This window comes from Limtongia smithiae (genome assembly GCF_038497785.1).
Source record: "Limtongia smithiae strain NRRL Y-17922 unplaced genomic scaffold V1518scaffold_11, whole genome shotgun sequence".
NCBI classification, from domain to species: Eukaryota; Fungi; Ascomycota; class Lipomycetes; order Lipomycetales; family Lipomycetaceae; genus Limtongia; species Limtongia smithiae.
Window position 1 is genome coordinate 17,179 of NW_027117632.1, and position 25,026 is coordinate 42,204.

At 53.3% G+C, this 25,026-nt stretch overlaps 9 protein-coding genes across 9 annotated transcripts; 7 read left to right on the top strand and 2 right to left on the bottom strand.

The window, feature by feature from the left end:
- Nucleotides 1-201: 201 nt before the first annotated feature.
- On the top strand, nucleotides 202-1,887 carry V1518DRAFT_420799 (putative anhydro-n-acetylmuramic acid kinase). Its single transcript, XM_066905075.1, has one exon. It carries the CDS (start codon nucleotides 445-447, stop codon nucleotides 1,801-1,803), a length of 1,359 nt encoding a protein of 452 aa, XP_066757762.1. The 5' UTR covers nucleotides 202-444; the 3' UTR covers nucleotides 1,804-1,887.
- On the bottom strand, nucleotides 1,648-3,062 carry V1518DRAFT_420802 (uncharacterized protein). The gene is made up of 3 exons (XM_066905076.1): nucleotides 2,950-3,062; nucleotides 2,563-2,901; nucleotides 1,648-2,512 (listed from the first exon to the last, which is right to left on the bottom strand). Exons 1-3 carry the CDS (start codon nucleotides 2,956-2,958, stop codon nucleotides 2,039-2,041), a joined length of 822 nt encoding a protein of 273 aa, XP_066757763.1. The 5' UTR covers nucleotides 2,959-3,062; the 3' UTR covers nucleotides 1,648-2,038.
- A 74-nt stretch (nucleotides 3,063-3,136) lies between these two features.
- On the top strand, nucleotides 3,137-4,634 carry V1518DRAFT_420803 (uncharacterized protein). The gene has a single exon (XM_066905077.1). The coding sequence runs from the start codon at nucleotides 3,289-3,291 to the stop codon at nucleotides 4,408-4,410; it is 1,122 nt and encodes a 373-aa protein (XP_066757764.1). The 5' UTR covers nucleotides 3,137-3,288; the 3' UTR covers nucleotides 4,411-4,634.
- Nucleotides 4,635-5,057: 423 nt separating this feature from the next.
- Nucleotides 5,058-7,346, top strand: V1518DRAFT_420804 (general substrate transporter). Its single transcript, XM_066905078.1, has 4 exons — nucleotides 5,058-5,326; nucleotides 5,374-5,516; nucleotides 5,563-6,240; nucleotides 6,287-7,346. The coding sequence occupies exons 1-4, from the start codon at nucleotides 5,247-5,249 to the stop codon at nucleotides 6,997-6,999; spliced, it is 1,614 nt and encodes a 537-aa protein (XP_066757765.1). The 5' UTR covers nucleotides 5,058-5,246; the 3' UTR covers nucleotides 7,000-7,346.
- Nucleotides 7,347-9,604: 2,258 nt separating this feature from the next.
- On the top strand, nucleotides 9,605-12,392 carry V1518DRAFT_420808 (armadillo-type protein). Its single transcript, XM_066905079.1, has 2 exons — nucleotides 9,605-9,968; nucleotides 10,029-12,392. Exons 1-2 carry the CDS (start codon nucleotides 9,725-9,727, stop codon nucleotides 12,350-12,352), a joined length of 2,568 nt encoding a protein of 855 aa, XP_066757766.1. The 5' UTR covers nucleotides 9,605-9,724; the 3' UTR covers nucleotides 12,353-12,392.
- Nucleotides 12,393-12,492: 100 nt separating this feature from the next.
- V1518DRAFT_420810 (uncharacterized protein) lies at nucleotides 12,493-13,316 on the top strand. The gene is made up of 3 exons (XM_066905080.1): nucleotides 12,493-12,726; nucleotides 12,778-13,053; nucleotides 13,108-13,316. Exons 1-3 carry the CDS (start codon nucleotides 12,635-12,637, stop codon nucleotides 13,205-13,207), a joined length of 468 nt encoding a protein of 155 aa, XP_066757767.1. The 5' UTR covers nucleotides 12,493-12,634; the 3' UTR covers nucleotides 13,208-13,316.
- A 166-nt stretch (nucleotides 13,317-13,482) lies between these two features.
- On the top strand, nucleotides 13,483-15,926 carry V1518DRAFT_420815 (P-loop containing nucleoside triphosphate hydrolase protein). The gene is made up of 4 exons (XM_066905081.1): nucleotides 13,483-13,721; nucleotides 14,105-14,126; nucleotides 14,214-14,444; nucleotides 14,494-15,926. The coding sequence occupies exons 1-4, from the start codon at nucleotides 13,588-13,590 to the stop codon at nucleotides 15,637-15,639; spliced, it is 1,533 nt and encodes a 510-aa protein (XP_066757768.1). The 5' UTR covers nucleotides 13,483-13,587; the 3' UTR covers nucleotides 15,640-15,926.
- On the bottom strand, nucleotides 15,764-23,528 carry V1518DRAFT_81298 (armadillo-type protein). The gene is made up of 4 exons (XM_066906683.1): nucleotides 23,188-23,528; nucleotides 19,988-23,133; nucleotides 18,417-19,937; nucleotides 15,764-18,366 (listed from the first exon to the last, which is right to left on the bottom strand). Exons 1-4 carry the CDS (start codon nucleotides 23,324-23,326, stop codon nucleotides 15,934-15,936), a joined length of 7,239 nt encoding a protein of 2,412 aa, XP_066757769.1. The 5' UTR covers nucleotides 23,327-23,528; the 3' UTR covers nucleotides 15,764-15,933.
- A 545-nt stretch (nucleotides 23,529-24,073) lies between these two features.
- Nucleotides 24,074-24,875, top strand: V1518DRAFT_420819 (uncharacterized protein). The gene is made up of 2 exons (XM_066905082.1): nucleotides 24,074-24,213; nucleotides 24,286-24,875. Exons 1-2 carry the CDS (start codon nucleotides 24,147-24,149, stop codon nucleotides 24,534-24,536), a joined length of 318 nt encoding a protein of 105 aa, XP_066757770.1. The 5' UTR covers nucleotides 24,074-24,146; the 3' UTR covers nucleotides 24,537-24,875.
- Nucleotides 24,876-25,026: the final 151 nt, after the last annotated feature.

Sequence of the window (25,026 nt, forward strand, 5' to 3'; positions counted from 1 at the left end):
GGAGTGCGGGGAACTCACACAGCGTTAGGCGCGCTTCACTGAGCGCAGAGTCACGCAGTGTGTGAGAATGTGAGTTGTCCCCATGATTCTCGGTACGCCGTAGATGTCGCGCCTTGCCGTTCTTGTTTCAGCTGGACAAGCCGAACTAACTCTGATTCTGGCCCCCTGCCGGTCCCAGCTGGTTCACTACGGCCCCCAACCCCTCTCCCCTCCCCGCGCGGGCCGCGTCGGAGGCGTTCCGCGGCCCCTGCCGAGAGGCGGGGCGCCGCAAACAGCGCGGCTTGGCCTCCAAGCACCTCGTGCTCCAGTCTCCAACTGCTCCCTTTGCCGTCCACGCTCCGGGTTGGCCCCGCAACAAGAATGGCGGGCTAGTACGATTCTCGGAGCATCCTCCGAGGCTCAAATTATCATTTTGAATCCAGTAGTCTAACTTCAGCGCCCCATATGCGCTATGATGCTCACAGACTCTGGCGCACTCATATAATGCTCTCGCCCCATCGCCGCCTATCGGTTATGGGGCTTTCCGACAACCGGTGCACCATGGTCTACATCCTCGGTCTCAACAGTGGGTCTTCCTTTGATGGCGTTGATGCTGTGCTCTGCACTATTGAGCTGGCCTCGGACGGCCATCCCGCGCGGCCGGTTTATGTGGACGGGCTGACCGTCGATTGGCCGCTCGACCTCCAGGCCAAGATTCTCAGAGCCTTCAACAACGAGCTTTCTATTTTTGAAATGACTCGTGTTAACTACGTTGCCGGTGCGCTCTACGCCGAAGCCGCCAACTTGCTTATCGCCAGCAATGGGCTCACCCCCGCTGACATCTATGTGATTGGATATGATGGCCAGACGATTTATCAAGAGCCAGTGGATCGCAAGAAAGAACACGATTATATCATTTCTGGCAATACGAGCCTTTCAGACTTTTGGCTGAAGGGCGGATATGCCTGTGGTTTCTTCATCGCAGAGTCCGGTGTTGTTGCTGCGTTGACGGATATTGACACCGTTACACAGTTTCGTCCAGTCGACCACGCGCTTGGTGGTGCTGCTGCGCCGCTAATGCAGTATCTTGATTTTGTGGCGTTTAGAAACAGCGGGCCGACGGTTACACTGAACATCGGCGGCATCGCAAACGTGCAACTCGCCGATAGGGATAGAAGCAAGATGATGGCGTTCGACACAGGACCAGGAAACGTCATGATTGACCACGTCGTCAAGGCACGCACCGGCAAAAGCTACGACAAGGATGGAGAGTTGGCATCTAAGGGGAAGCTTATCGAACCGCTTGTGTCGGAGCTTCAATCTCACGAGTTCTTCACCCGGAAGCCACCGCGTTCTGCCTGGCGTCTCGACTTCGGCGCATCGTACGCCGACGATATATTAGACCGATACGCATCCGAATCAACCGAAAATCTCCTTGCGACGCTTACTCGCTTCACAGCTCTCTCCATTGCTCGCTCTTTGGCCGATTTCATCCTTCCCCGCACGCATGTGACCTCCGTGATTGCCTCGGGCGGTGGCACTCGCAATGTGCAACTGATGAAAGACCTCGCGTCCGAACTTGAGTCCATTGATCTCAAGCTCTCCACGTCTGACGAGCACGGCATCCCAGCAGCGTATAAAGAGGCCATCAAGTTCGCCACGCTCGCGTATGCGACAAAGAACTCGCTCGCGAATAATATACCGGCTGCCGGCGGTGCTATAAAGTATGCCGTGCTCGGGAAGTTAACGCTTGGTCCGAGTAAGGCGAAGAATGCTGGGGTGGTGGAGAATCGTAACTGGAAAGTGCTTGGCATTTGCGAATAGACAGCGATAGTGTTAGCAATGAGATCGCATAACTTAAATTACATGTTATTGCTTATATGAACTTGCATTTCTTTTGCGCCCCACTCTAGTCATACACGGACAAAGGCTAGTAAAACACAGTCAACCCACCGGCGTACTCAATCTGTACTGGTAAAGCAGAACTGCAGAAGTGAATGCAACTATATTTCAATTATTGCTTCGGAGTCACAACCCAGCAAGCCATCACACTCACAGCTCACTTTGCCATATGCTTCCACGAGCTCGCACCACCATCCACCAACAAATCCTGTCCCGTAAACCAGCTACCCGCCTGCGAACATAAAAACAACATTGCTCCTTTCAATTCTTCCGGATTTCCTACACGTCCAAACATCGTCTCACAGTCCATCTGGTGCGCAAATGCGGGCGACTCGGCGGAAACTTTCTCATACATGGCGGTCCTCATTGGTCCAGGGGAGAGCGAGTTCACGCGGATGCCGTAGGGCGCTAGTTCCATCGCCATCGGCTTTACGAGACCGCGCACTGCTGATTTGGAGGCGGAATAAACCGAAATGTGCTGCACTGCTGTCCCAATATGAGAGGCGATGCTGCCAATGAAGACGATGGCGCCGTTGGCAGATTCCTGGCCAGGCATAGGAGGACCGAGACGCTTGCGCTTGCGCACCATTGCATGGGCGCAAGCTTGAGCTACCAAGAACGAGCCGACGAACTGCAGCGGTTAGAATCCATGATCGATCACGCGAAGACAGGTGGACGTACGTTGACAGCGAAGGTGGAACTCAAGTTCTTATCACTTGAATCTAAAAATGATTCATCTGTGACCACTCCAGCGGCGTTCACATTTATATCGACTGTGCCAAACTCCTGTTCGATAGTCTCCACCGCTTTGTACACCTCCGCACGATTTGTGACGTCGGCTTTGTAAAACTCGGCTCTCACATTGTATGTCAAGCGCAGCTCCTCAAGGGTACCAGCAACAGGTGTACCAACATCCAAAATCGCGATATTGGCACCCGCGGAGGCGAGTGCGTGCGCGAAAGCGAGACCGAGGCCTCGGGAAGCGCCGGTGAGCACAGCGGTTTTGGAGATCAGGGAGAACTGCGGATGTCAGCGCCGCGTTCAAGCAAGGAAGTGAGGGAAATCTACCTGGTCCATTGCGCAAAATACAAGAGGTCTTAGTGCATAAAAAGTTTGCAGCTGCCATGTCAACGGGTGCTAGGGATGTTATATTGATATCGAGGCGGGAAGTGTGCGCGGGGAGAGCATGCGGCGTCGGGAAGTTCCCCGCCGCGCCCCGCGGATTGTCCCCGGACTCTAGAAACTCTCGCTCCGGAATCGCTCCTCGGGAACACACTATCAAATCTCCGCGGAAGGCCCGATGACGAATGCCTGGCTGATTGGAAAAAATAGCATGCCGGGTATAAGTATTGCTCCTAGGCGGACTCGGTATCGCGACACCGACACCGCCGCTGCTAATTTTTCGCCATGACGGTCTTTCAGTGTAAATGGGCTCTTATGGGTCTCTCCAGCATTGCGACGACATTTGTGGATGATCTTCTCCTCTCGCGCGATCCCTCAGAACCCATCGTCCATGTGCTCTCTTGCGTGTCCACCACCTCCGCAGTCTCCCGCGCAAAGACGTGGCTCGGTGACCGCAAGGGCCTTGACGTCTCTAGCGCTATGATCTACACCTCCGCAGAGGAGATGCTGAAGAGTGGCGACTTCGACATTGTTTATATTTCCACGCCGCACCCGGTGCACTATGAGCAGGCCAAGCTGGCGATCGCGAACGGACGCAACGTGTTGCTCGAGAAGCCTGCCACTATGAATTTAGCTCAATTCAAGGTGTTAATCGACCTCGCAAAGTCCAGCGGCGTGGTTCTCATGGAGGCTATGTGGACCCGCTACCTTCCAGCCGTGAAATACCTCGAATCTGAACTCCTTCCTAAAATTGGCACTGTCAAGCGCGTCTTCTCTGATCTCTCTGTGCCGATCGCGTCGGAAGAGATGGATATTACGTCCCGTTTGATGGATAAGCGTGCTGGTGCTGGTGCGATTCTGGATATGGGCGTCTACGCGCTTACCTGGGCTGACATCGCGTTTGGCGGAAATCCGGCTGCAAAGGTGTCTTACGCGAGCACTATTGAATATGATACCGGCAAGGATAAGATCGACGATATCAACACCATAGTTGTGTCCGCTCCCGACAGTGTGGCGATTGTAACGACTTCCCTTACTCTTGCAGGATCAGCTACCCATCCCGACAAACTGTCCGTGCCGAAGGTTTCCCCGTCCGTTCGCATCGAGGCGACGAATGCGCAAGTCTCTATCCCCTTCCCACTCATCCGTCCACAGCAGTTGCAGATCGAATGGTACGATATTCCGCACCTTGACGCCGGCAACAATGAATTTCGCGAGCTTGTGGACAAGCCAGTTGAGAGAGGGTGGGGATTGTGGTACGAGGCCGACGTGATAGCAGCGTACATACGGGATGGTAAGAAGGGAGTTGTGATTGGCGAAGAAGAGAGTGTGAGAGTGCTTGGCTGGATGGATAGTGCCCGGAAAATGGCAGGGATTGTATACGACGCGGATCAGGAAGCGGTCTAGTCTCTTCTTCATCACTCTGCGTTCTATCAAGATATTTCTGATCTTAGTCGTACTAAGATAACGTCACACCAACATTTTATAAGCAGGCAACTTCTGTTTAAATTAAGTCGCGCCAGAACGAACCCGTTAAACTCTGAGACTCATGCCCCCATATTAATTTAGTTCACGCATTGGTCACACGCATCCGACATGCAGTTCGGCGGTTCTTCCGAGTCGAAACTCACTTAACTCGTGCACAGCTCCGTCTTGGTGGACCTGCATATTGGGAGCTCATCGGCGGCATCGCAATGAGGACCGCGCGATCGAGTCCTCGGAGCTATTCCACGGAAAACATTCCGGATTTTTATTTATGAAACACGCCGAGGAAGACCATGCCTATGTCATGTCGACAGAGATTACGGACTGGCGAAGTTTACGTAGAGAAGCTACCATATGACACATTACCATGTTAGACCTTGATGTAGTCATGAATCTCTTCTGCTTTCAACAGTCGCTAGACGTTCAATTCTTTTGCGCTGGGGGGTTATTAAGGTCCCGCAGTGGCGCCGACGTGTATCAGTCGCCGGAAATACCATGTGACACAATCTGCGTACACTGCGGCGCGCGCACAGTCCATCGGGAGCATCCCGCGGAACCCCCGCCGACCTCTTCGTTGCAACCCTTCGGCCGACGTGCAGCCCTGTTCGAACCATGGCAATAATGCGGGGTGTGGGGTGCGGGGGATGTATTCGTCGATATCTACATATTCCGGAGAAAAAATGGCGAATATATAGAGCGCATACAGACTCGCATCGACCAATTACTTCCCCCAAGCACTCGAAATTGAGCTTGTCAGTATGGCAAATAAGCCGTTCTTTGGATTCCGCGGCGCGCGACTAGACTTTGCTATCTTTTTCGTCGCTTCGTTCGACTTGCTGTGGGTAATACTACCGTTGGTGTACAGGGCTAGACTAATGAGAACAGACTATTCGGCTACGACCAAGGAGTAACAGGCGGTCTACTCACGCTCAACTCTTTCACCAAGACTTTTCCAGAAATATGCACCTCGGGATCATGCTATGACAAATTGACCAGCTCGGAGCAGTACCACCGCTCGCTCATCCAGGGTATGCTACCCAAGCTCCAATCTTTTTCATACGGCTAACTTGCCAGGCGTTGCGGTGTCTTCTTACAATCTCGGCTGCTTCCTTGGCGCAATTATCACCATCAAGATAGGAGACATACTTGGCCGTCGTAAAATGATTTTCATGGGTTCCGCGATCATGATAGTCGGTGGAATCCTGCAATGCTCCGCGTTCTCCCTCACCCAGCTCATCATTGGCCGGGTGATCACAGGTGTAGGCAACGGCTTCAATTCTTCGACTGTTCCGGTGTGGCAAGCCGAGTGCTCCAAGGCCCATCAACGTGGACCGGCGGTTATGGGCGAGTTGTGCATTGTCGTCGGTGGTGTCGCGCTTAGTTACTGGCTTGATTTCGGGTTCTCTTATCTTGAACCGTCCAGCGCCGCATGGCGTGTGCCAATTGCATTTCAGCTTGTTTTCAGTATTTTTGTCGTGTGTACTATCATGACCATGCCGGAGTCACCCCGATGGTTGGTGCTGGAGAATCATAATGTCGAAGCGTTGGAGGTGCTTGGAGCATTGAATGATTTGCCGCCGGATCACCGCGAAGTGCTCACCCAGTTCGAGACGATCAAGGCTACCGTCCAAGCGTCAACCAAGGGCACTTACCGCGATTTGTTTAGTGTGGGTAAGACGAAGAATTTTCAGCGAACAGTACTCGCATATTCTATTCAGGTGTTGCAGCAGTTGACTGGAATCAACTTGATCAGTATGTCCCATCTTATCTTAACTTGAGTATTGCTAACTATTCAAAGCCTATTATGCCTCCACCATCTACGAAAATGAGATTGGCCTCTCAGCCTTCCTCTCGCGCATTCTCGCCGCCTGCAATGGCACCGAATATTTCCTGGCGACAATGGTACCCGTTGTCCTTGTCGAGCGTGTGGGTCGCCGGCCGCTACTACTAATCGGCTCTGTCGGCATGGCCATTTCGATGATCATCCTCACTATTTGTACAAGCGTCGGCGGAAACCAAGCGGGAGTAGCCGCCGCTGTGTTTTTATTCGTGTTTAACACGTTTTTTGCTCTGGGATGGTGCGGATTGCCATGGCTGATTCCGGCTGAGTTGGTCCCGTTAGAAATTCGCGCGCAGGCGAATGCGTTGTCGACATCCGCCAACTGGATTTTCAATTTCATGGTTGTCATGATCACCCCGGTGGCCTTCAACTCGATAGGCGCGCGAACTTATATCATCTTTGCGGTCTTCAATGCTATCACAGCCCCTTTGGTGTACCTCTTCTACCCAGAGACCGCACGCCGTTCGCTTGAAGAAATGGACCTCATCTTTGCGAAGTCCAAAGGCTGGAGAGACGTAGTCAAAGTAGCAGAGCGCGAACCAAATCATTTTGGACGACATGGTGAGGTATTGATGAATATTCTTCCAGAGGTGGTGGAGGATATCTCCGAAGCTGAGAAGAAGACGACGCAACATGAGGAAGTGGTTGGGATGAAGAATGCGGAAGAATGATTTCATGGGATGAGCAGATATGATTTTTGATTGATTTTGAATAATTAGTCAACTTGCTGCAGATCGCTGCTACAAATTACGACCAGTTCAGGAAGTAGTGGCTCCCATTACAGGCGCGCATGCTTCACGTGTGATCGGCAGCGTGCGGCATACGAAGTTTTAACTGAGATTCGCAATTTAGCCGGCGTGTCGATGCATAGTGAGATGCATATGGGAAATCAAGGATAACTAGTTTCACTTTCTAATTTAGCTTGAATTTCAGTTTAATTAAGCTGACAAGATCTCTGCGAGAGTTTTGTGGAATGTAGCAGAGGTCTGCGTGAATACTGGAGAGTATCATAGCCATGACAACAATTACAGCGAGTTTTACCAGCTCTTTGAAGCCCAGACAGCAGCAAACACAGATTCTTGCGCATTTAGCTGCGCTGTTCGGCCTGTCTTAGAAGCCGTCGACTTGAATCCACTTAACCCTCGTCCTGACTTAACCTTCACCGTGAGCTCAAATCCGTGCTCCAAAATTGTAATTTGGAATATATAGTATGGCCGTTATTGAATATTTCTGCCAACTGTGAGATTATACCAGTTGGCTTGATACCCGAGAATGCGTGTATCCTCTTCTTCTTGCTTGAGATCGCATAGTTTTGTATATGCATTTACAAAGCTACAGCTTGCACGGCATGCAAGAATAGAATGATTACTTGTAGCCTTGCAATGTAGTTTTGAAGATAGGTCAGTTAGGGGTAGATATATGCATGCCAGTTGTTGCTAAATTTATTCTGAATGGATCCTGTGGGGTATTTTGCTTCGCGCGTGATAGGTACTGCGAGTCATAGAATTCATAATTAGAACTCCACTCAAACAAGCGTGTGAGGGCCTCACAGTTCTGCCGCGCTTAGACATGTACATTTTGCCGAGTAAAATCAATGATTGACAGTAGGTAGCAGAGTTACATCCTACGCTGCTCTATTGGTGTGGCTGCTGAGGCGTTGACATTATGTCACCAATTTGAATTAACTAATTTGCAACTGAAAACGTCCTTTTACGCTTCTAAAAGAGCCTGCGAAATCTCTAGTTACTAATTTAGCTCACACTAGTCCCGAACCCTGTTCTAAGGGTCGATGTGTCGAGAGGCCGACTAGGTAACTCCTGTTTGAGCTTGGCAGAGCAGAACGTCCATGCGTCACGCTCTCCCATCTCCGAAGACGACACAATGATTCACCTACACGGAGGAGACAGTTAAGTGTTCCAGGTTTCCAGAAGCTACGTGCTCAGTTTCATCGCGGGGCGCATCCGATCTCGATCTAAGGCGTCATTTCTTGTCCCCGTCACAGTGCTCTCCACAGCTACAACACAAGTTTCGTCAAATATAGTGTGAGATTCCCGCGAACACTCCGCAAATTTAAACTAAGGGAATTGTAGAAACCGCTGTAGGTATTACATCACACCTATGGAGAATATTAAAGGGCACATCTAAATGGTTTGTTATACAATTCGATATGAAAAAGTTTATGGGCTCTGAAAATCTTACTGACGCAATTGGGCACCCACATACTTCAAGATTAGTAAGAACTGTGTGCAGGAATCGACGCGAAATTAGAAAGCAGAAGGTAGCCCGGAAGAAGATGAGCCATGTCATGCGCCTGGTATATGACAGAGACGTTCTTTTCACGGGTGCCTTTGACTTTACAGCGATGGGGGGTGATGACTGCCAGCATTTACATCAGTTTTTTGCCTTACCCATATTTAACTTAACGACACTCCTATAGATGTTCGATTCACTGTCATGGGCAACGCGGGCCTGAGTTAGGTTGTGTGTGTGACCTGTGCGTTCGTGGCTATTCTCCCCTCCAGACAATCGAACCGATTGGCTTGATATTCAATATTGATCTACGCCATCCTACGATTGTCTATACTATGTCTTGTGTCGGAATGTGTTGGTATATTAGCACATAGTTACAGGAGAACACCTGGTTTCTCTAAGTGATTATGATAAAGTTTTGTCAGGTTAGTAAGGACCGAATGAAATGGACATGCAATTACGCTCTCAAGGTATCACGCGCGAAGTATCTTAACCTGCTGAAGATCTGAGGCGCCATAGAATTCCCAATTAGAGACTTCGAACATAGGACAAATAGGTATTTTGATCCCCTTGCACGACATCCGGTCATGCATCATTGGATTACTAATAAATGAAAAGGCAGAGGTATTTGAAAATTCAAGGATCCATATATTAAGGAACCTGAACCGAAGAACATTTGCTTGCCTTATTATTTGCAACTTGGGGCATGCAAAAAGAAGATGGTTCATGCAATGATAAGCCATCGCATGCTTGTAGTAGTTCCATAGTACCCTAAGGCCATTTTTTGTTCTGGATTATACCTATGAACTAGGCGAGGAGTACTTAGCGAATTTCACATACAGATTTTAGCGTACGGTTGACAGATTCAATTTCGGCTAATAGGTTCATAGACATAGATAGAGCGCCTCGATCCAAAAAGGCGACAATTCGTATTAGAATGATACACAATAGTGCGATTAGTTGTCTAATCGATGCTTTCAGAGCGATCCACTGCACATGTGCGCTAATATCTCACACTGTCTCGGATTGAGCGACGCCGCACGCGAACAAAAGTCGAGTCGCCACTTCCCAACATCACGAGCACACGTCGCACAATAGCGCACGCAGACCACCTGACGGTCTCCGGTGGCGAAAGACTCACAGAATATGATCACGGAGGAGAACTTGATACCGCTGCTTCAGAGCGACGACCGACAGGAGCAGTTGCGAGCTATTCGGGCGCTGAAGAATGCTGTGATTGGGCATGCAGAGGAAAAGGCGCAATACCTCGACCGCGGTGTGCTGAGTGACCTGCTGCGGGTTATATCGACGACCGAAGATGGTGTGCAGGATCCGTTACTTGAGGAATGTCGGACACAGGCGGCGATAGTACTCGGGAGCTTTGCATATAGTTAGTAGTTCATGACTGTTGTTCGCTACGGCAGATCTTTTAACAGTGATGACTTCATAGGCGACTCGGACATTTCATTACGGCTATTCAACAACCGGACTATATCTACGCTGATATCTATTCTGTCGCCGAACTCGCCGTCGCAGCTTTTGCTTGCGGCGCTGCGCACGCTCACTACGCTGCTGGGCGCGCGGCCGACGCCGTCGCTGAGTCTGCACTACCCCACGCTAACACAAAAGATTGGACAATTACTCTCGCATTTCCACGCACAGTACTTTGCCAAGTTTGCGCGACAGGATGCACTTGTGCTGACACAGCTATGTCTGCTCGTCCCGCTGATGGTCCCGCCGGCGCAATCTACGTCCGCAGCGCGGAACCCGCTCGGACTGATGCTGGTGCGGCAGCTGGCGTCGCTCGTGCGGCATGTGGTGGTGAACAATCGGAGTAGCAGCTTCATGGATGCGAAGTTGCAGTCGGCGTCGATTTTGGCGCTGTCGCACGTGTTGACCGCGCAGGATGCATACGGGCTTGCGTCGTCGGATCCAGAGTTTTCTGCTGCGCTGCTACAACTGCTGCGGGCGCCGGCGACTGACACCAGGTTGGCGGCGGCGACATTATTGACAACGCTGTATACATCCGGCCTGACGGCAGTGTCGGAATCCAGGATGACGCTGGCGCCACAAAATATGGATCTCGCGCTGACACTTGTACCAACGCTGATGAAACTGCTTGACGACTCGCTGGCCGCGGACGAGGGAGAAAGCTGCGATCCGCGGATTTTACAGACATTTGCAGTCGTGTGCCGCGAGGGCGGTGAGGTCGCGGACCGGTGCGTCGAGTCAGGGCTGATCAAGAAAGTCGTGAGTATTGTGGCGCGTGCAGCCCCAAACAACCACATTGCTTCGGGACGGATATCAGATCAGGATAGCAAACGGTTAGCTGGAGGATTATTGTGCTTGTCGGCTCTGGGACTGTATAACGAGGAGTACCGGAAGACCATCGTGGACGCGAACGGCTTAGCTGTTGTGGTTTCGGTTCTTAACACGGAGAATACTACCGCTGTCAGGGAGATAAAGATCGCGGCGTGCAATCTGTTGAGGACGCTGTGCCGGAGTGTTGCGCTGCTGCGAACAACGATGGTGGAAAGCGGCATCGTTAGCCGGGTGATGGATCTTGTCGCAGAGAACTACAAGAGTAAGGACAGCATGGACCAAAGCGCAGACGAAGACGGTCGCATGATAGATGAGGGGATGCTCCGCGATGGCAATGGTGATCGCGGAATGATGGGCAGCGAGGATGCTGCTGCGGAACTGGAGCATGACGAGAATGACCAAGACCTACAAGTGCGGACGGCGGCGATGGCTGCAGTGTGTAATCTTGTGTTGGACTTTTCGCCGCTGCAGAAGCCGATTCTGGATAAGGAGATGTTACCGCTTATTGTTTCCGGCGCGCGGTCGCGGTACACCCCGCTGCGACTGAATTCGGTGTGGGCCCTGAAGCATATGGTGTATGTGCAGGATCCGCAGACGAAGAACATTGTGCTTGAGACTCTCGGGTTCCCGCTACTGATGCAGCTCTGCGACGATGAGGAGATGCAGGTGCAGGAACAGGCACTGGACTTCTTACGAAATATGACTGCGCGAGCGGAGTCGTTTGTCAGCAAGTTATTCAACGAAGTTGGGGTGGACGAGGTGTTTGCGATGCTCGAACGGAAGCTGGTTTACTTACCTAAATATCCAGAACAAGGGTATGGAAGCGTGAACCCGATTGAGGTAGCGACGGCGGCAGCATTAGACAAGCCGTACCAGAAGATCGTGAGCATTGCAGTGTATATTCTCGTGCACATTGCCGCGGGTTATGATTACCACCGGCAGAGCGTGATTGCGCATGAGTCGGTGCTGCGGCGGGTCGTTAAGCTGATGAGCCACGAGAGTTTTGAAGTGCGGCTGGCGTGCATTTGGGTGATTTTAAATCTTACGGACCTCGAGGAGCGACAAGATCCAGTGATGGACATGAACGACGTGTCGGAGCTGTCAGCGGAGTACACACCGCCCCAGCAACAGCCAGAGAGCATTCACTACAAGGACGCGATGCGTGAGCGTGCGACAATGTTGCTACGGCTCGGCGTGCGTGAGCAATTGGATGTGCTGAAATTAGATCCACAGCTCGATGTGCGCGAGAAGGCGAAGCTGGCGATATACCAGCTTGGCGAGCTAGCTTCTGCGAGTGGTGTGCCTGCTGTGTCGCCGGCTGGAGGGTCGTCAGGGACGGATGGCAACACGCAGGGCACGAATGCAACCGACACTTTGCGGGACAGCGGCGCGAGCGCGATGGATGTTGATGTGGATGCTGGGTCGGCTGGTGTTGGACTTCTGTACTTTTAAGTAGGGGCGAGTAAATGCAGAGAGGAGCAAAATGCGAACAATCGAGGGATTGCCGCCGTGGAGAATCAATTTAGTTTACGACGGTAACGGCAGAGAAAAAAGTAGAACGGAATTATCAGCACATATTTGACATAGCAAGAATATATGTGTGATGTTCTGAGTTAAAAAAACAACTCAGATATAAATAGAGGAGCAGTCGCACGATCGCCGTGGTGAACGCGTGCTGACGGCCCCCACTCTGCTTATTACTCCGACTACTTCCCGACAACAACAGACAAGGCAATGGCTACTGCAGCAGGAGCATTGATTCCCCCATTCACACGGGCAACGGCGATCAAAAAGGTCAAGATGGCACAGCATCTTTGGAATACTATGTATGTATGGGTGGTAGCTGGCGTGGAGGGACGAGATCTAACGCGAAGCAGGAACCCCGCAAAGGTATCACTTGCCTACACGGAAGACTCGATCTGGCGCAACCGCACGACGTTTGTGCGCGGACATGCGGAGATCGAGAAATTTCTGACGGACAAGTGGGCAAAGGAGAGCGAGTACAAGCTGCGGAAGGAGCTATTTGCATTTTGCGATAACAAGATCGCGGTACAGTTTTGGTACGAGTGGCTTGAGAAGGAGAGTGGGCAGTGGTACCGGACGTACGGTCTCGAGGACTGGACGTTTGCCGCGGATGGGCGCATGGAGAAGCGGTGAGTATTCCTGGCAGCCCCGGTGCGAGCGCAAGCAGGCGCTGACTAACGCAGACACATGAGCGGCAACGACCTCGCGATCAGCGACGGCGAGCGGTGGTTTAAGCCGGGGGTCGACATCGAGAGCGTGGAGTTGGGCCCGCAGCATTTCTAAGAGCGGCGGACTCGACAGAGTTGTAGAGAGTAGTTAATCAGCAATGTTACAAGTCCCTCGCGAATCACCGAGGCCCGTGATTTGCCAGCGGCCAAGGAGCGACCCCGGAACGCCGTGCGCGCGCGACTGCGCGATTGTGCCGCAAACCCAGCGCAGCGCGGCGCTCGCTGCCCGGAACGGCAGCGGTCGCTGATTGGCCGATGACGCAGAACGCAGCATGCGGCAGCACAGTTGCGGCATAAGTCATGCGCCGCGCTCCGGATGCGCTGCCGCTGCGCTTTTCTTCAGTGTTCGTGTCGCTTTTTCCTTTCCTTCTTCTCCTCCTTGCCCGACCTCTCCGTCGTCCATCACCACCCTCCCTCTCCACTCGACCAGCAGCAATGCCTGTTCCGCGTCTCATCCCCCGCATGTCCAATGCGGCTTTCCGCGTTGCGCGGGCCAATAACCGCATGTTCAACATCACGCCCTTTCGCCGCGGACTCGCGACCGAGGCGACAGCCATTGGTGCCATCCGGTATGTCTCCCTTCCTCCTCAGCTTCCGCGATCCGACCACCCGCCCGCTGTGTTTGAAGTATGTCGTCGACAACGCCTTTTGACATACGAGTTCAATTGTCCTGTGTGCCTGTGTTTGGACGTGTACTGTGCGCGAAATTCCTCCTAGCTGATCCGCTCGGCTCCCGAGATCCGAGTCTCGCGCTGTCGGCCGGCTGCCCTTCCCAGTCAATTGGATAATTCCATCGTCATTGCGCCAAGTGCTTCCAGCAACGTCTCTTTCATTATCATCTACACTCAGTCGCACACAGGTCTCCGGAAGTCACTGCAATGGCGCGGCGGGCCGGCATGAGTCTAAGGCGGTGCGCTGCCACTACTGAAACATGACTAACATCTCTTTCCAGTTCCGTCATCGGTGCTGTCGTTGTATGTTTCCAAGCCATCTACTTCGTCATTCTTAGATGTGATTTTCGACCTATTTTCAGCCGCTGACCTGCACTTTTCTTACTATAGGATGTGCAGTTTGAGCAGGATAACTTGCCCGCTATTTTGAACGCTCTTGAGGTAAAGGACCACTCCGGTGACCGTCTTATTCTCGAGGTTGCCCAGCATCTTGGTGAGAACACCGTCCGCACCATTGCTATGGACGGTACCGAGGGTCTCGTCCGTGGCCAGAAGGTCGTCGATACTGGTGCCCCTATCACCATCCCTGTCGGCCGTGGCACTCTTGGTCGTATCATCAACGTACGCACTGTTTGCTGTTATTAATATGGTCTTGTATTAACTTTCACAGGTCATTGGCGAGCCCATTGACGAACGTGGACCGATCAAGGCTACCAAGTTCCTGCCCATTCATGCTGAACCCCCGGAGTTTGTTGACCAGTCTACCGCTGCCGAGGTTCTCGAGACCGGTATCAAGGTGGTGGACTTGCTTGCTCCCTATGCGCGTGGTGGCAAGATTGGTCTTTTCGGCGGTGCCGGTGTTGGCAAGACTGTGTTCATTCAGGAGCTTATCAACAACATCGCCAAGGCTCATGGTGGTTTCTCCGTGTTCACTGGTGTCGGTGAGCGAACCCGTGAGGGTAACGATTTGTACCGTGAGATGATTGAGACCGGTGTCATCAACCTTGAGGGCGAGTCCAAAGTGTCTCTCGTGTTCGGCCAGATGAACGAGCCCCCGGGTGCCCGTGCCCGTGTCGCTCTTACCGGTCTTACCGTCGCTGAGTACTTCCGTGACGAGGAGGGCCAGGATGTGTTGCTCTTCATTGACAACATTTTCCGATTCACCCAGGCCGGTTCCGAGGTGTCTGCTCTTCTTGGCCGTATCCCCTCCGCTGTCGGCTACCAGCCAACTCTGGCTACTGATATGGGTCTCCTCCAGGAGCGTATCACCACCACCCGCAAGGGTTCCGTCACATCTGTCCAGGCCGTCTACGTGCCTGCTGATGATTTGACCGATCCTGCCCCGGCTACCACCTTCGCGCATTTGGATGCCACCACCGTGTTGTCCCGTGGTATCTCCGAGCTGGGTATCTACCCCGCTGTCGATCCCCTCGACTCCAAGTCGCGTCTTCTCGACGCCTCTGTCGTCGGTGAGGAGCACTACTATGTTGCCACCCAGGTCCAGCAGACTCTCCAGGCCTACAAGTCGCTGCAGGATATCATTGCCATTCTCGGTATGGACGAGTTGTCTGAAGCTGACAAGCTAATTGTCGAGCGTGCTCGTAAGATCCAGCGTTTCCTGTCGCAGCCTTTCACCGTCGCCCATGTTTTCACTGGTATCGATGGCGCTCTCGTGTCACTGAAGGACACAGTCAAGTCGTTCAAGGAGATTTTGGATGGCAAGCACGACCACCTACCCGAGGCCGCTTTCTACATGGTCGGTGGCATTGATGATGTCATCGCCAAGGCCGAAAAGCTGGCCGCTGAGGCGAACTAGAGAAAGAAAGAAGTTTTGAGTACTTCATATGTTAAAAATTTGAATTCAATCCATCTTAAAGCCGTTAATAAATATCGTCGCCGTCTCTATCCGTCGCATTCAAGTAGTCGTTACCGACACCGTTGTGTTTATATATGTTTACTTATGTCGCAAAGATAATTAGAGTGTTGTTATATCCGCATATGATATGCGTTTCTCTTAGACTATGATGCATTTGTAAAAAGAAAAAACCAAACACGCCTTAGAAAGTATGGCTTATTTGAACAATCTAAAACTTTTATGCAAACGTCTAATCTACCGTTTCGTTGTCTGTATCTTCGACAAAACATCTAACGCCTTCTGCGCACTAGTTCTAAGCCTCTCTCCGTCGTCATCATCACCGTCCGCGACAACAGCCGCTGCGTCTGCGAGCGCTTTCGTAAACGTGCGCTGCAGCTGCGGCAAAAAAGGGCGTAAAAAGACGGGAACCTTTTCCAGCATAAGCGCGAGCGTGTCGAGAATGGGCACTTTTACCTGCGCGGCGGGGAAGCGCTCGCCAACGGTGCGGATCAGCGGACCGACCATGTGCGTAACGAACGGGCGAAGTACGGTCGCAGGTGTGCGTAGGACGATTAATCCTAGACCGCGGGCCGCGGATGCGCGTTGCTCGCTTGTCGTGCCGTACATGAGGCCGTGTGTGAAGACGGGGAGGAGTGCGTTGGGACCTTTGGGCGGGAGAGCGAAGCCCGGCAGATCAGTTGTCGAGCCGGGAAGGGCGGCAGAGAGAGTCACCAGTTGCGAGCATGCGGGCGTCACGAAGGTGAGGAGTTCGTCCTTGTGTACTTTACCAACTAGGGTGGTCAAGCACCTTGAGGCGGTGAGGACGACGGGACTGTCGTCGTCGGCGAGCGCGGCGATGCAGAGAGTGATCCACGGGGAGACATATTCTGTATACATATCCACGTCTCCGGTATCGAAGTACGTCGACGCATGCGCGAACGCGAGCGCGCGCTTTCGCGCGTCAGGTGTGGTGTCTGGAGCGGCAAGTTCATAGAAGATGTCGGTAACGAGTTCCACGCCTTCTTCGTCATCCACAGCGGCTGCGATGGTGTCAATTGAAGTCTCGATCGTCGCCTTTGTCGTCTCCTCGCCTTCTTCGTCCACAGAAGTCTCTTCGTCCTCGTCCTCGGCGTCCATAATAGCGTCGAATAACGCCTCAATGATGTCCTGCAGGCGCCGATACAAAACCCCACTGCCGCCTTGCGCAACCACCTGCGCAAGCGCGCCCAGCGCGCGTGCGTTGAACGCCGAGACAGGTGGCTCGAGCAGGATCTTCAGAAGATCAGGGAAAATCGCGTCCGCCTTCGTCGCCATGATCTCCTTGAGCGCCGATAGCGCGTACTCTGAGCTGTTCGCCGCGCCAGCTGTAGTGGGCGCTTGTTGCTGTAGCAGACTAAGAAGATGCGGCAAGATCTGATCGATCGCGCGCCGACCGCCAAGAGATTCCTGCAACGCATCAAATGCATGAGCGGCGGCTTCCCGAACCGACATATCCGGATCAACAAGTGCGCCGCGCACGAACGCAACCAAGGCGCTCTCGTGGATTTCCAAAACATTAAGCGGCGCGGACTCGATGAGCTCCGAGAGCGCGACGCAGATACCTTGCTTCGTGTCGGCATCGTTAGAGTACATTCCGTCCTCGAGAATCGGCAGGAACTGTGTGAGCAAGTTGTCACCAAAGCGCCGGACGAGGTCAGAGAGCGTTGACGACGCGTTCTCGCGCTGATCTTCGTCGGTCGATGACAAGCGGCGGATGATGAGGTGCGCGAGAATAGGGAGGATGTCCTTGACAGTGCGCGGTGTATTGGGGACGAGTGCTTTCCACACATCGACGGCGGCGTTGCGGACCACAGCGGCAACATCAGAGCGGCAGAGATAGATGACGGAAAGAATCCGATCGCGGCGTTCCGAACCAAGCACTTCAACCAAACTCGTGTGCACTTCACCTGAGGCTGCAGGTTCATCGTCCTCGTCGGTACCTGCGGTGGCACTGATACCAGTAATCTGGAACAGCAAGTCGCCAGTAAGTTCGACCGAATTGAGTCGGATTCTATAATTCTCATCTGACAGCCCACGCTCGAGTTCCGGAAGTAGCAGATCGACAGCCTTCGTCGCAAAGTTTTTCACGATAAGTCTTCCAATTCGTAACGACGTCTCCCGAATGGCCTCAACTTCATCCGCAAGCCCCGCCAACACCGGCGGAATAATCCTTGCCAGGTACGGCGCAAAATTATTTCCAAACGATGCGGGCAGGAATAACAACAAATTCATAAACGATTCGCGAATGCTCGCTTTCGGGCTCGACACATTCTTGAGCACGACCGGCATAATCTCCTCAAGCTTGCGCACCCCAAGACCGGACACGACTTCGGACAACGCCTGCGCGGCTCCGATGCGGTCGCCGTCGTTGTTGTCGGCGCGTAGCATGGCGAGAAGCTTCGGAATGAGATTCGGCATCTGTTCTTCACCGAGCTTCTCGATCAACGAGCCAAGCGCGCGACTTGCGGTCGCACGGGTCGCGGGGACCGGGTCGACCATTGAAATCTCGAGTTCGGAGACGAGCGAGTCAAGGTATGGGATCAAGTCCTTGCTGTCGGTGAGTGAGGCCATGTTGCCAACGATCTGGCATGCGCGCTTCTTCGTTGACGCAGAACGGTCTCGTAGACCACGGTGAAGAATGTAAACGATCTACAGTACTGTTAGCTACATTCATCTCGTTCGCTTGGGATAAAACTCACCAGAGCAAGCGACGGCGCATCAATGTAATGCACGAACGGCGTCTTAATCAACGAGTCAAGCGCCTCATCCACGTACTTCGTAGGGTCACTAATCGCTTTCAACAGAATCGGTACAAGATTCTGAATCTCGGGGTTACTAATAACCTCGCCGAACCTTTGTAAACTCAAGTTCGCTGCTTTGCGCACTTCCTTATGCGTGTCATTCAACGCGCCGACAATTTCGGGGATAATAAGCGACAACGAATCCGACAATTGGCGCGGGTCGAGATATGCCATTGTGCCGAGCAACTCGACGGCGCCCTTTTTGGAGCGCCATTGTGATTGGTTGAAGGCTTCAAGGGTGAGCGGGATGAGTTGCTGAATGCCGTATGAAGTAGTGTGCTTCATGATCTCCTTCGCAGCATCGGCCGTCGCGTCGCGTACTTCGGCGGAAGCATCGCCGAGCGCGGAGAGCAAACATGGCAAAATCTCTATGGCATATGGTTCGAAATACCGACCCAAGCTCAACGACAGGATCTCAAACGCGAACTGCACACCCTGTCGCTTCTTCGTATCTTTCTTATCCTCAGACGCGGTAGTCAACGTGCGAATCACATCATAATCCGCAAGCGCAGAGATCCCAACGCCTTTGACCAAACCCGCTAGACCGTACGCAGCACCGCGGCGTTCAGAATACTTGTTCGAACCGAACAGTTGGGCGAGCATTTTATCAATGTATCGCCTGACGTGCTCGCCAGACACGCGCTTGACAAGCGGTGGTAAACTGCCAGCCACCGCAAACTGGATGTTCTCAGAGGGAACCTTGAGAGTCGATAGCAGCCGCTCGATGATCGGCGGTAGTCTCGCGTTGTCGACGATGTGTCGTGCTAGCGCACCGTAGAAAATAATCGCACACTCCTTAACGCGGTCTTGCACTTCTGACCCAGTATGTTTTGCGCTCAAGCACTCTTCGAGAATCGGAGCTAGATCGTCAACTGCACGTGTCGCGTTGAGATTCAGAATAAGCACGCCAGCCTCCTGCATCTGCTGCCGCACAGTCTCATTCTTATCCCCAAGCGGTCCATCATCTAGCATAAAGCGCACAAAACCGGCCAACTCGGGCTCCGGGAAATGTGTTGCGATCTCTTTAAGCACGCACGCGATACCATCACGAACTTCCCACGGATCTTTCTGATCCAAGGATGACTTGACCACCATCCCGTATTCATCGTACACCGTCTCCGGTGGCTTCGCACGCTCGCGATATAACTCAGTGAGGTGTGATAGAAACTCGGGAAATAATGAGTCGTTGTCGACCATTTCCTGCTTCAGCGCGTCACCGATTGCTCGCGCTGTCGCACGGCGGATTACGTTATCGGTGCGATCAAGGAAAGGGAGCAGAGCGGTTGGACTTGAGGTGTCGATTTCGAGGTCGTTCTCTTCCCAGATCGAGATCGCGAGCTTTGCGTTGAGCTCGATTTCGTCGTGGCATGCGATCCAGAGCTCGCTCGAGTACCCAATCGCGGAGATCTCAAACTCGGCCTACACAAATTAGCGTAAAATACATCACAACAAAAATGGATGGAACTCACATCAATGCCCTCGAGAACCGCGGCGCGAACAAAGCTATCGTCTGAAATCGACGCGCCAAGCAACACATTCAGCTCGTCCTTGGTCACATTCTCCGCAATACTCTGACACAATCCCAACAGACAATCCTTCGCTGCCTTATTCTGCGTGGGATACGTACGCATAAGCGCAATCACACTCACAAGGACCTCCAACCTCGGCAACGCTGGATGCGCAAAAATCTCGGTATGAAATGTAAGTGTTTCGATTGCGAGGACAAGTTGCTCGTCTTTTTGCTCCGTGTCTTCACATTTAATGCCTTTGCTTTCAAACACGAGCGACAACAGCGGGAGAATATACATGAGCGAGATTACGTCGAGCGGGATCTGCTCAGACAAGAAGCGGAGACGGTAGAGGACCCGTGTGACCAGTTCACGAAGGGATTCCTGCGCAAGACTGTCGGGAATGTCCTGCACGCCGATAGCACGGAGGAGCGCTACACCGATGAAAGGGCGAAGTGCACCAATACGGGGGCTAAGCAGATGCGATAATTCCAAAAACGTGTTTACCCCGTCAAGACCCAAAATCTGTGACAGTCCCGCCTTCAGCGCCGCGAGGAGGCATTTTGTAGCCGCAGGCACCCAGATCTCAGGTCCGTTTGCCACGCCGATGGAGAGGTAATGAATCAGTCTCACGGCCGAACGACAATGTAAATATGCGCTTTGCAGTCTCTCACGAGTTGCTTTCTCGATTTTCAGCTGCTCATCAATTTTCATACGCTCGTCCTTGGTCAACTTCTTCTGCTGCTGCGTGCCCGCTTTGCTCGCGAGTTCCGCACGAACTTCGGCTTCCCATTTAAGCGTTGCGTAATCCTTTGTATTTTTGTCAATCACAAACTTCTCACGTCCGTTGTTGAGCACGTCGATGCAAAGCACACCTTCGGGGGTATGCCATATGGTAACATCTTCGGCTGTAAGCCCGTCGAGCCTTGACGCGTCGAGGTCGGCGGAGAATATGTCCCGCAAGAACGGGGCAATGATATCGGGTGCAACAAAAGCAAGTGTCGCGGCGGCTTTCATGGTCGCGTTGAGGGTACGCTCGGAGTCGCGCGTGCGATGGGCATTGATGATGTCCATAAGCTTCTGCGTATGCGTCGAGACGAGGGTACCCGGGTCTACGCTCACGCGCTGACACACGGTGATCCACTCCTGGGCGGTGTCAAACACGTCGTGGTGGAGTAGAACCACGAGATCCACCAGCTCGTCGTTCAATACATCCGCGGGGATATTCGCGTCCACGGGCGTGATAGTCTGCAACACGCCGCGAAGCCTCCGTTGCCCCGCGTTCGAGATCGCAAGGGAGGAGTCTTTCTTGTCAGATTCCTCGAGCTGCGCGACCCAGCGCCAGAGCGCTTTGATTGCGGCTTGAGAAATTGCACGGGGCTGTATCTTATACGCGTCGCCGAGGGCCAAGGAAGCTTGCAGACGAATCGAGGAAGGAACAGTCGGCGACGTGATAAAGTAAATCAATGCGAGAGCCCACTGACTTCCGCTCTCCTTCTCAGCAGAAACGGACTCCGCAGCAGCTGCAAGCGCGCGGACCGCATAAACTTGTTCCTCGGGGAGTATGAGCTTTGTGTATATCCGATCCTGCAGAAAAAACGACGCTTTGGAGCCAGTGGTCAGAGCGGACTCAATAATCTTCGCTTTGATTAAGGGAGTTTGGATCGCGGGGTCCTCGAACTTTGCGAGGAGGACCGGGGTGATCGCGACGAGAACGTAGCCGGCAATAATAAGCTTGCTCTGCACCGCTGCCGAGGCATTGGCATTAATCTCCTTCCATGATTCAAGCAGCAGCGAGAGCGTTGATTGCACGAACTTGGAAGCCGAGGTGCTGATGGTGAGCAGCGACAGGGAGATAATGAAGTCGCCGAGGCCAATAATCCAGAACCGACGCAGGTTAGCGCGTTTGTCGAGTAAGCCCCTCTTGATGCACTCTGTAACCGTTGCCGCCAGCGCAGTATCGGCTTTGACCAAGCCGGCCTTGATATGGTGAAATAACGCACGCACGATGCTCGCCAACGCAAGCTCATTCATTTCCTTCCCGGACAATGCAACAAGTCCTGCCGGTACTATACTAGACAACTCCGGCGATGCAGGCAATGCCGTGAGTGCCTTTGCGTAGAGAGCGCGCTGGTCGGGCGCGGTGATCTTGTTCGTCTGCAGCGGCGCGAGGATTTCAGCCGCGATCTTCATGACGACGGCAGGGCTGCCGCATTTCGCGCCGAGCGCGGCAAAGGTCGCGCAGGAGTGCTCGCGGACGGAGTCTTTAGAGGATTTCAATGAGGAGAGAAGTGGGTTAAGGAGGTGCTTGAGGACAGTGTCGGAGCAGTCGACAGCGGGGGGGATGGAGGCCACCAACTGCAGAGATACGTCGCCGAGGATCGTCTCAGGAGAGCGTAGAATTGCGCGCTCAAGAGATGGGGCGATATCTGCTAGTAAGTCTTCGGCAGTGAGAAATTCCTCGAAGAAGCGATTGAGTGCGCTTGCGGTATACTCGCCAACAGGTATCTTTGCGCCAAGGACTTCACGGACAAAAAACGCGAACACGTCCTTGCGACTGTTGTTAACCGCAGTATAGGCCTGCAAATTTGCTTTCATGTCGGCCGCCGTGGAAGCTACGATTCCGAGCAGCGGCGCGGCGGCGAGCTTTGCGGATTTGGAAGCGAGCACGGCGAGGTAGTTGGCACAGGCGTCGGGGACGGTGGTGAACAATGCTGTAAGCGCACTCTTTGTGCTGTTCTCAGCCGCAATTGCAAGTCGCTTCTTCTTATTCGGCGGGAGCGCCGAGAGTGTGGCTTCCAGACACGCTGCTTGTACCTCGACGAGCTCGGCGAAGAGCTTGGACAAGGTGTCGGCTTGCGCTTTGGCGAGGAGCACAACGATCTCGTTGGTCCACTCGAGAAGAACAAAATAATCTGCAGGTGTCATGCCCTTCTTTGCGGACTCACGACGAAGCGCGGCCACGAGTTTTGTAATGACGTCGGCGGACGTGTTCTCAACGAGAGCGCGAAGGGCGGTGAGGACGGACATGCGGGAGGCGTGGTCGTCGTAGAGGGGGTATGAAGTGAACACCAGCTTCATCATAAGTGGAAGGTCGTCAAGGGCGTCTATTCATGGTCAGTAAGTGTTCATTAAGGGAGTACTATGGGCGGTTCACGCACTTTGTGCCTTTGCAGCAGCAGCGAGGGAGAGGAAGAGCTGGACGCGCCGCTTGGTGGAAGAGGTGAGGACCTCAGTCGTAGCGACGGCCCGCAGATCAGTCCATGGGACAAGGGCGCTCTCCCCTGCGGTCGCATCCATGGGGGGATCGCGGGATATGATAGGGTGGGTGTCAAGAGTCTTCTTCCATCTGTGAGTCGCGATGCGTTTGGCGGTGAGACTTCCACACGTGACATTCGCGTGAAGGTCACGTGAGAGAAAATCCACAATAAATTGCACCTGTCAGTTTGCGCTGCTCTCTTCCTCACAACTAAACCAATCGATGATGTACGTGTTTGGATTCCGGTTTGCAGCTCTCAGTGGGGTGCCTCTCTTTGGGGAGGCGTTCTGCCGGGCGATGTGGACAGTGCCGGCACATTCACCACCCTTGCGGCACGTTTTGTTACTGAGATTGACGGTTGTTCATGCCTGTGTGATGCGGCAATATGGGGGGTCTAGTTGAGTAATAAACAGTCGCCTGAGGACTGAGAAAGATCGCGAGATTTCATGCGCTGCGTGCGGGGAAGCGACGTCATTCTTCATGCTCATACCCCGCTTTCCCCCTCTTCTCGTCGTCTCAACGACCGCAGCAAACGGACCGTAGAGGGCCGCCACGACAGAGTGGACGATGGGCGCATGCAACGGCGACTTTCCCGAGATCACGGACGATCAGAAGGCGTAGAGCAAAGGTTTTCTTTTGAACACGCGGTGCAAAATTAAAGGCGGGGTCGCTGTCTCAAACTATGCAAGTGAACGGAAAAAAAAAAGGGCTTCTGCGATGTAGAAACACAATTGGCTGAGCGTCGCCGCCGCGCTTAAATTCGGCGACTTCCTCTGCTCTTCGCCCGCCTCCAGCGTCACCATCAACTCCACCACCATCACACAGCACGCACTCAATCCACCACCGCCTATCCCATTCACAATGCGCCCCACTGCCGTCGCTCGCCACGTCCCCCTCATCAAGTTTCTCGGAAAGCGTGTCTATCCCGGTACGTATACCTCCCGGCACCACCGGTTTTCTCGCCGATATCACTCTCTCTCCGCACACTAACAACACCCAGAACACATCGACCATACTCCCCATCTGCATTCGCAGGACCCTCATAAAGAGCTCCCCTCCTCGTTTGCGCAGTACAGGCTGCAGGCGCACCAGCATGGCCCGCTATCGACCTCCGCGCGCCTGAGCGGCAGCATCGCTGCCGCTCCCGGCGAGTACTTTTCGCGCAACGACTTGCCCCCGCGCTACCGGTACCGCGGTCTCGATGTCAGCGAGATCGATAGCGTCAACAGCGCCGGCGCGGACACGTACTAAGCCGACCCGCGCACACCGATGTCTTTCTCACAGTCTTGACTACACGTTTCTGGCCGACTCCCCGCCATCCGACTCCATCCCTCAATCGAGCTCCATGACGCACATGTTCCCGCTGCATTGATCCTCGCCCTCGCCCTCCTAATTCTCAAAATTTTTGCATTATCCGGTTGCAACGTACTCCATCTACCCAAGAGCCTCCCACTACTGTCTCCGGCAGCATGTGCTGCGAACAAAATACAGGTGTATCACGCCTCAAGAGGGCCTGGGCGAATCCATTGGATTCTTATTTGTGTATAGGTTTAGTTATATGTCCAGTAAAATTACAGTTTATACCACTTACGATCTTGCGGTCCGATCGCATCAAACCCGTCACTGGCGCCATCACCTCCGCCGGCACGTTCCGTGTCCAATCCCGTTGTCGTAGCCATAACGTCTCTGCAGTGCCAGGTCCAAAGAAGTAAACTAAGTAGCTGGACTCGTCACCATTTAC

Excerpts from the sequence above, each read along its gene's own strand:
- V1518DRAFT_81298 (XM_066906683.1), bottom strand. The coding sequence starts at position 23,326 with ATGGATGCGACCGCAGGGGAGAGCGCCCTTGTCCCATGGACTGATCTG. Across the intron at positions 19,938-19,987 it reads CGGTTCTCGAGGGCATTGAT|GCCGAGTTTGAGATCTCCGC; the intron begins GTGAGTTCCATC and ends TAATTTGTGTAG. Across the intron at positions 18,367-18,416 it reads ATGCGCCGTCGCTTGCTCTG|ATCGTTTACATTCTTCACCG; the intron begins GTGAGTTTTATC and ends ACAGTACTGTAG.
- V1518DRAFT_420803 (XM_066905077.1), top strand. The coding sequence starts at position 3,289 with ATGACGGTCTTTCAGTGTAAATGGGCTCTTATGGGTCTCTCCAGCATT.
- V1518DRAFT_420810 (XM_066905080.1), top strand. The coding sequence starts at position 12,635 with ATGGCTACTGCAGCAGGAGCATTGATTCCCCCATTCACACGGGCAACG. Across the intron at positions 12,727-12,777 it reads CAGCATCTTTGGAATACTAT|GAACCCCGCAAAGGTATCAC; the intron begins GTATGTATGGGT and ends AACGCGAAGCAG. Across the intron at positions 13,054-13,107 it reads GATGGGCGCATGGAGAAGCG|ACACATGAGCGGCAACGACC; the intron begins GTGAGTATTCCT and ends TGACTAACGCAG.
- V1518DRAFT_420815 (XM_066905081.1), top strand. The coding sequence starts at position 13,588 with ATGCCTGTTCCGCGTCTCATCCCCCGCATGTCCAATGCGGCTTTCCGC. Across the intron at positions 13,722-14,104 it reads ACAGCCATTGGTGCCATCCG|TTCCGTCATCGGTGCTGTCG; the intron begins GTATGTCTCCCT and ends ATCTCTTTCCAG. Across the intron at positions 14,445-14,493 it reads CTCTTGGTCGTATCATCAAC|GTCATTGGCGAGCCCATTGA; the intron begins GTACGCACTGTT and ends TAACTTTCACAG.
- V1518DRAFT_420804 (XM_066905078.1), top strand. The coding sequence starts at position 5,247 with ATGGCAAATAAGCCGTTCTTTGGATTCCGCGGCGCGCGACTAGACTTT. Across the intron at positions 5,327-5,373 it reads GTCGCTTCGTTCGACTTGCT|ACTATTCGGCTACGACCAAG; the intron begins GTGGGTAATACT and ends TAATGAGAACAG. Across the intron at positions 5,517-5,562 it reads CCACCGCTCGCTCATCCAGG|GCGTTGCGGTGTCTTCTTAC; the intron begins GTATGCTACCCA and ends CTAACTTGCCAG.
- V1518DRAFT_420808 (XM_066905079.1), top strand. The coding sequence starts at position 9,725 with ATGATCACGGAGGAGAACTTGATACCGCTGCTTCAGAGCGACGACCGA. Across the intron at positions 9,969-10,028 it reads ACTCGGGAGCTTTGCATATA|GCGACTCGGACATTTCATTA; the intron begins GTTAGTAGTTCA and ends ATGACTTCATAG.
- V1518DRAFT_420819 (XM_066905082.1), top strand. The coding sequence starts at position 24,147 with ATGCGCCCCACTGCCGTCGCTCGCCACGTCCCCCTCATCAAGTTTCTC. Across the intron at positions 24,214-24,285 it reads CGGAAAGCGTGTCTATCCCG|AACACATCGACCATACTCCC; the intron begins GTACGTATACCT and ends AACAACACCCAG.
- V1518DRAFT_420802 (XM_066905076.1), bottom strand. Across the intron at positions 2,513-2,562 it reads GTTCCACCTTCGCTGTCAAC|TTCGTCGGCTCGTTCTTGGT; the intron begins GTACGTCCACCT and ends TAACCGCTGCAG.
- V1518DRAFT_420799 (XM_066905075.1), top strand. The coding sequence starts at position 445 with ATGCGCTATGATGCTCACAGACTCTGGCGCACTCATATAATGCTCTCG.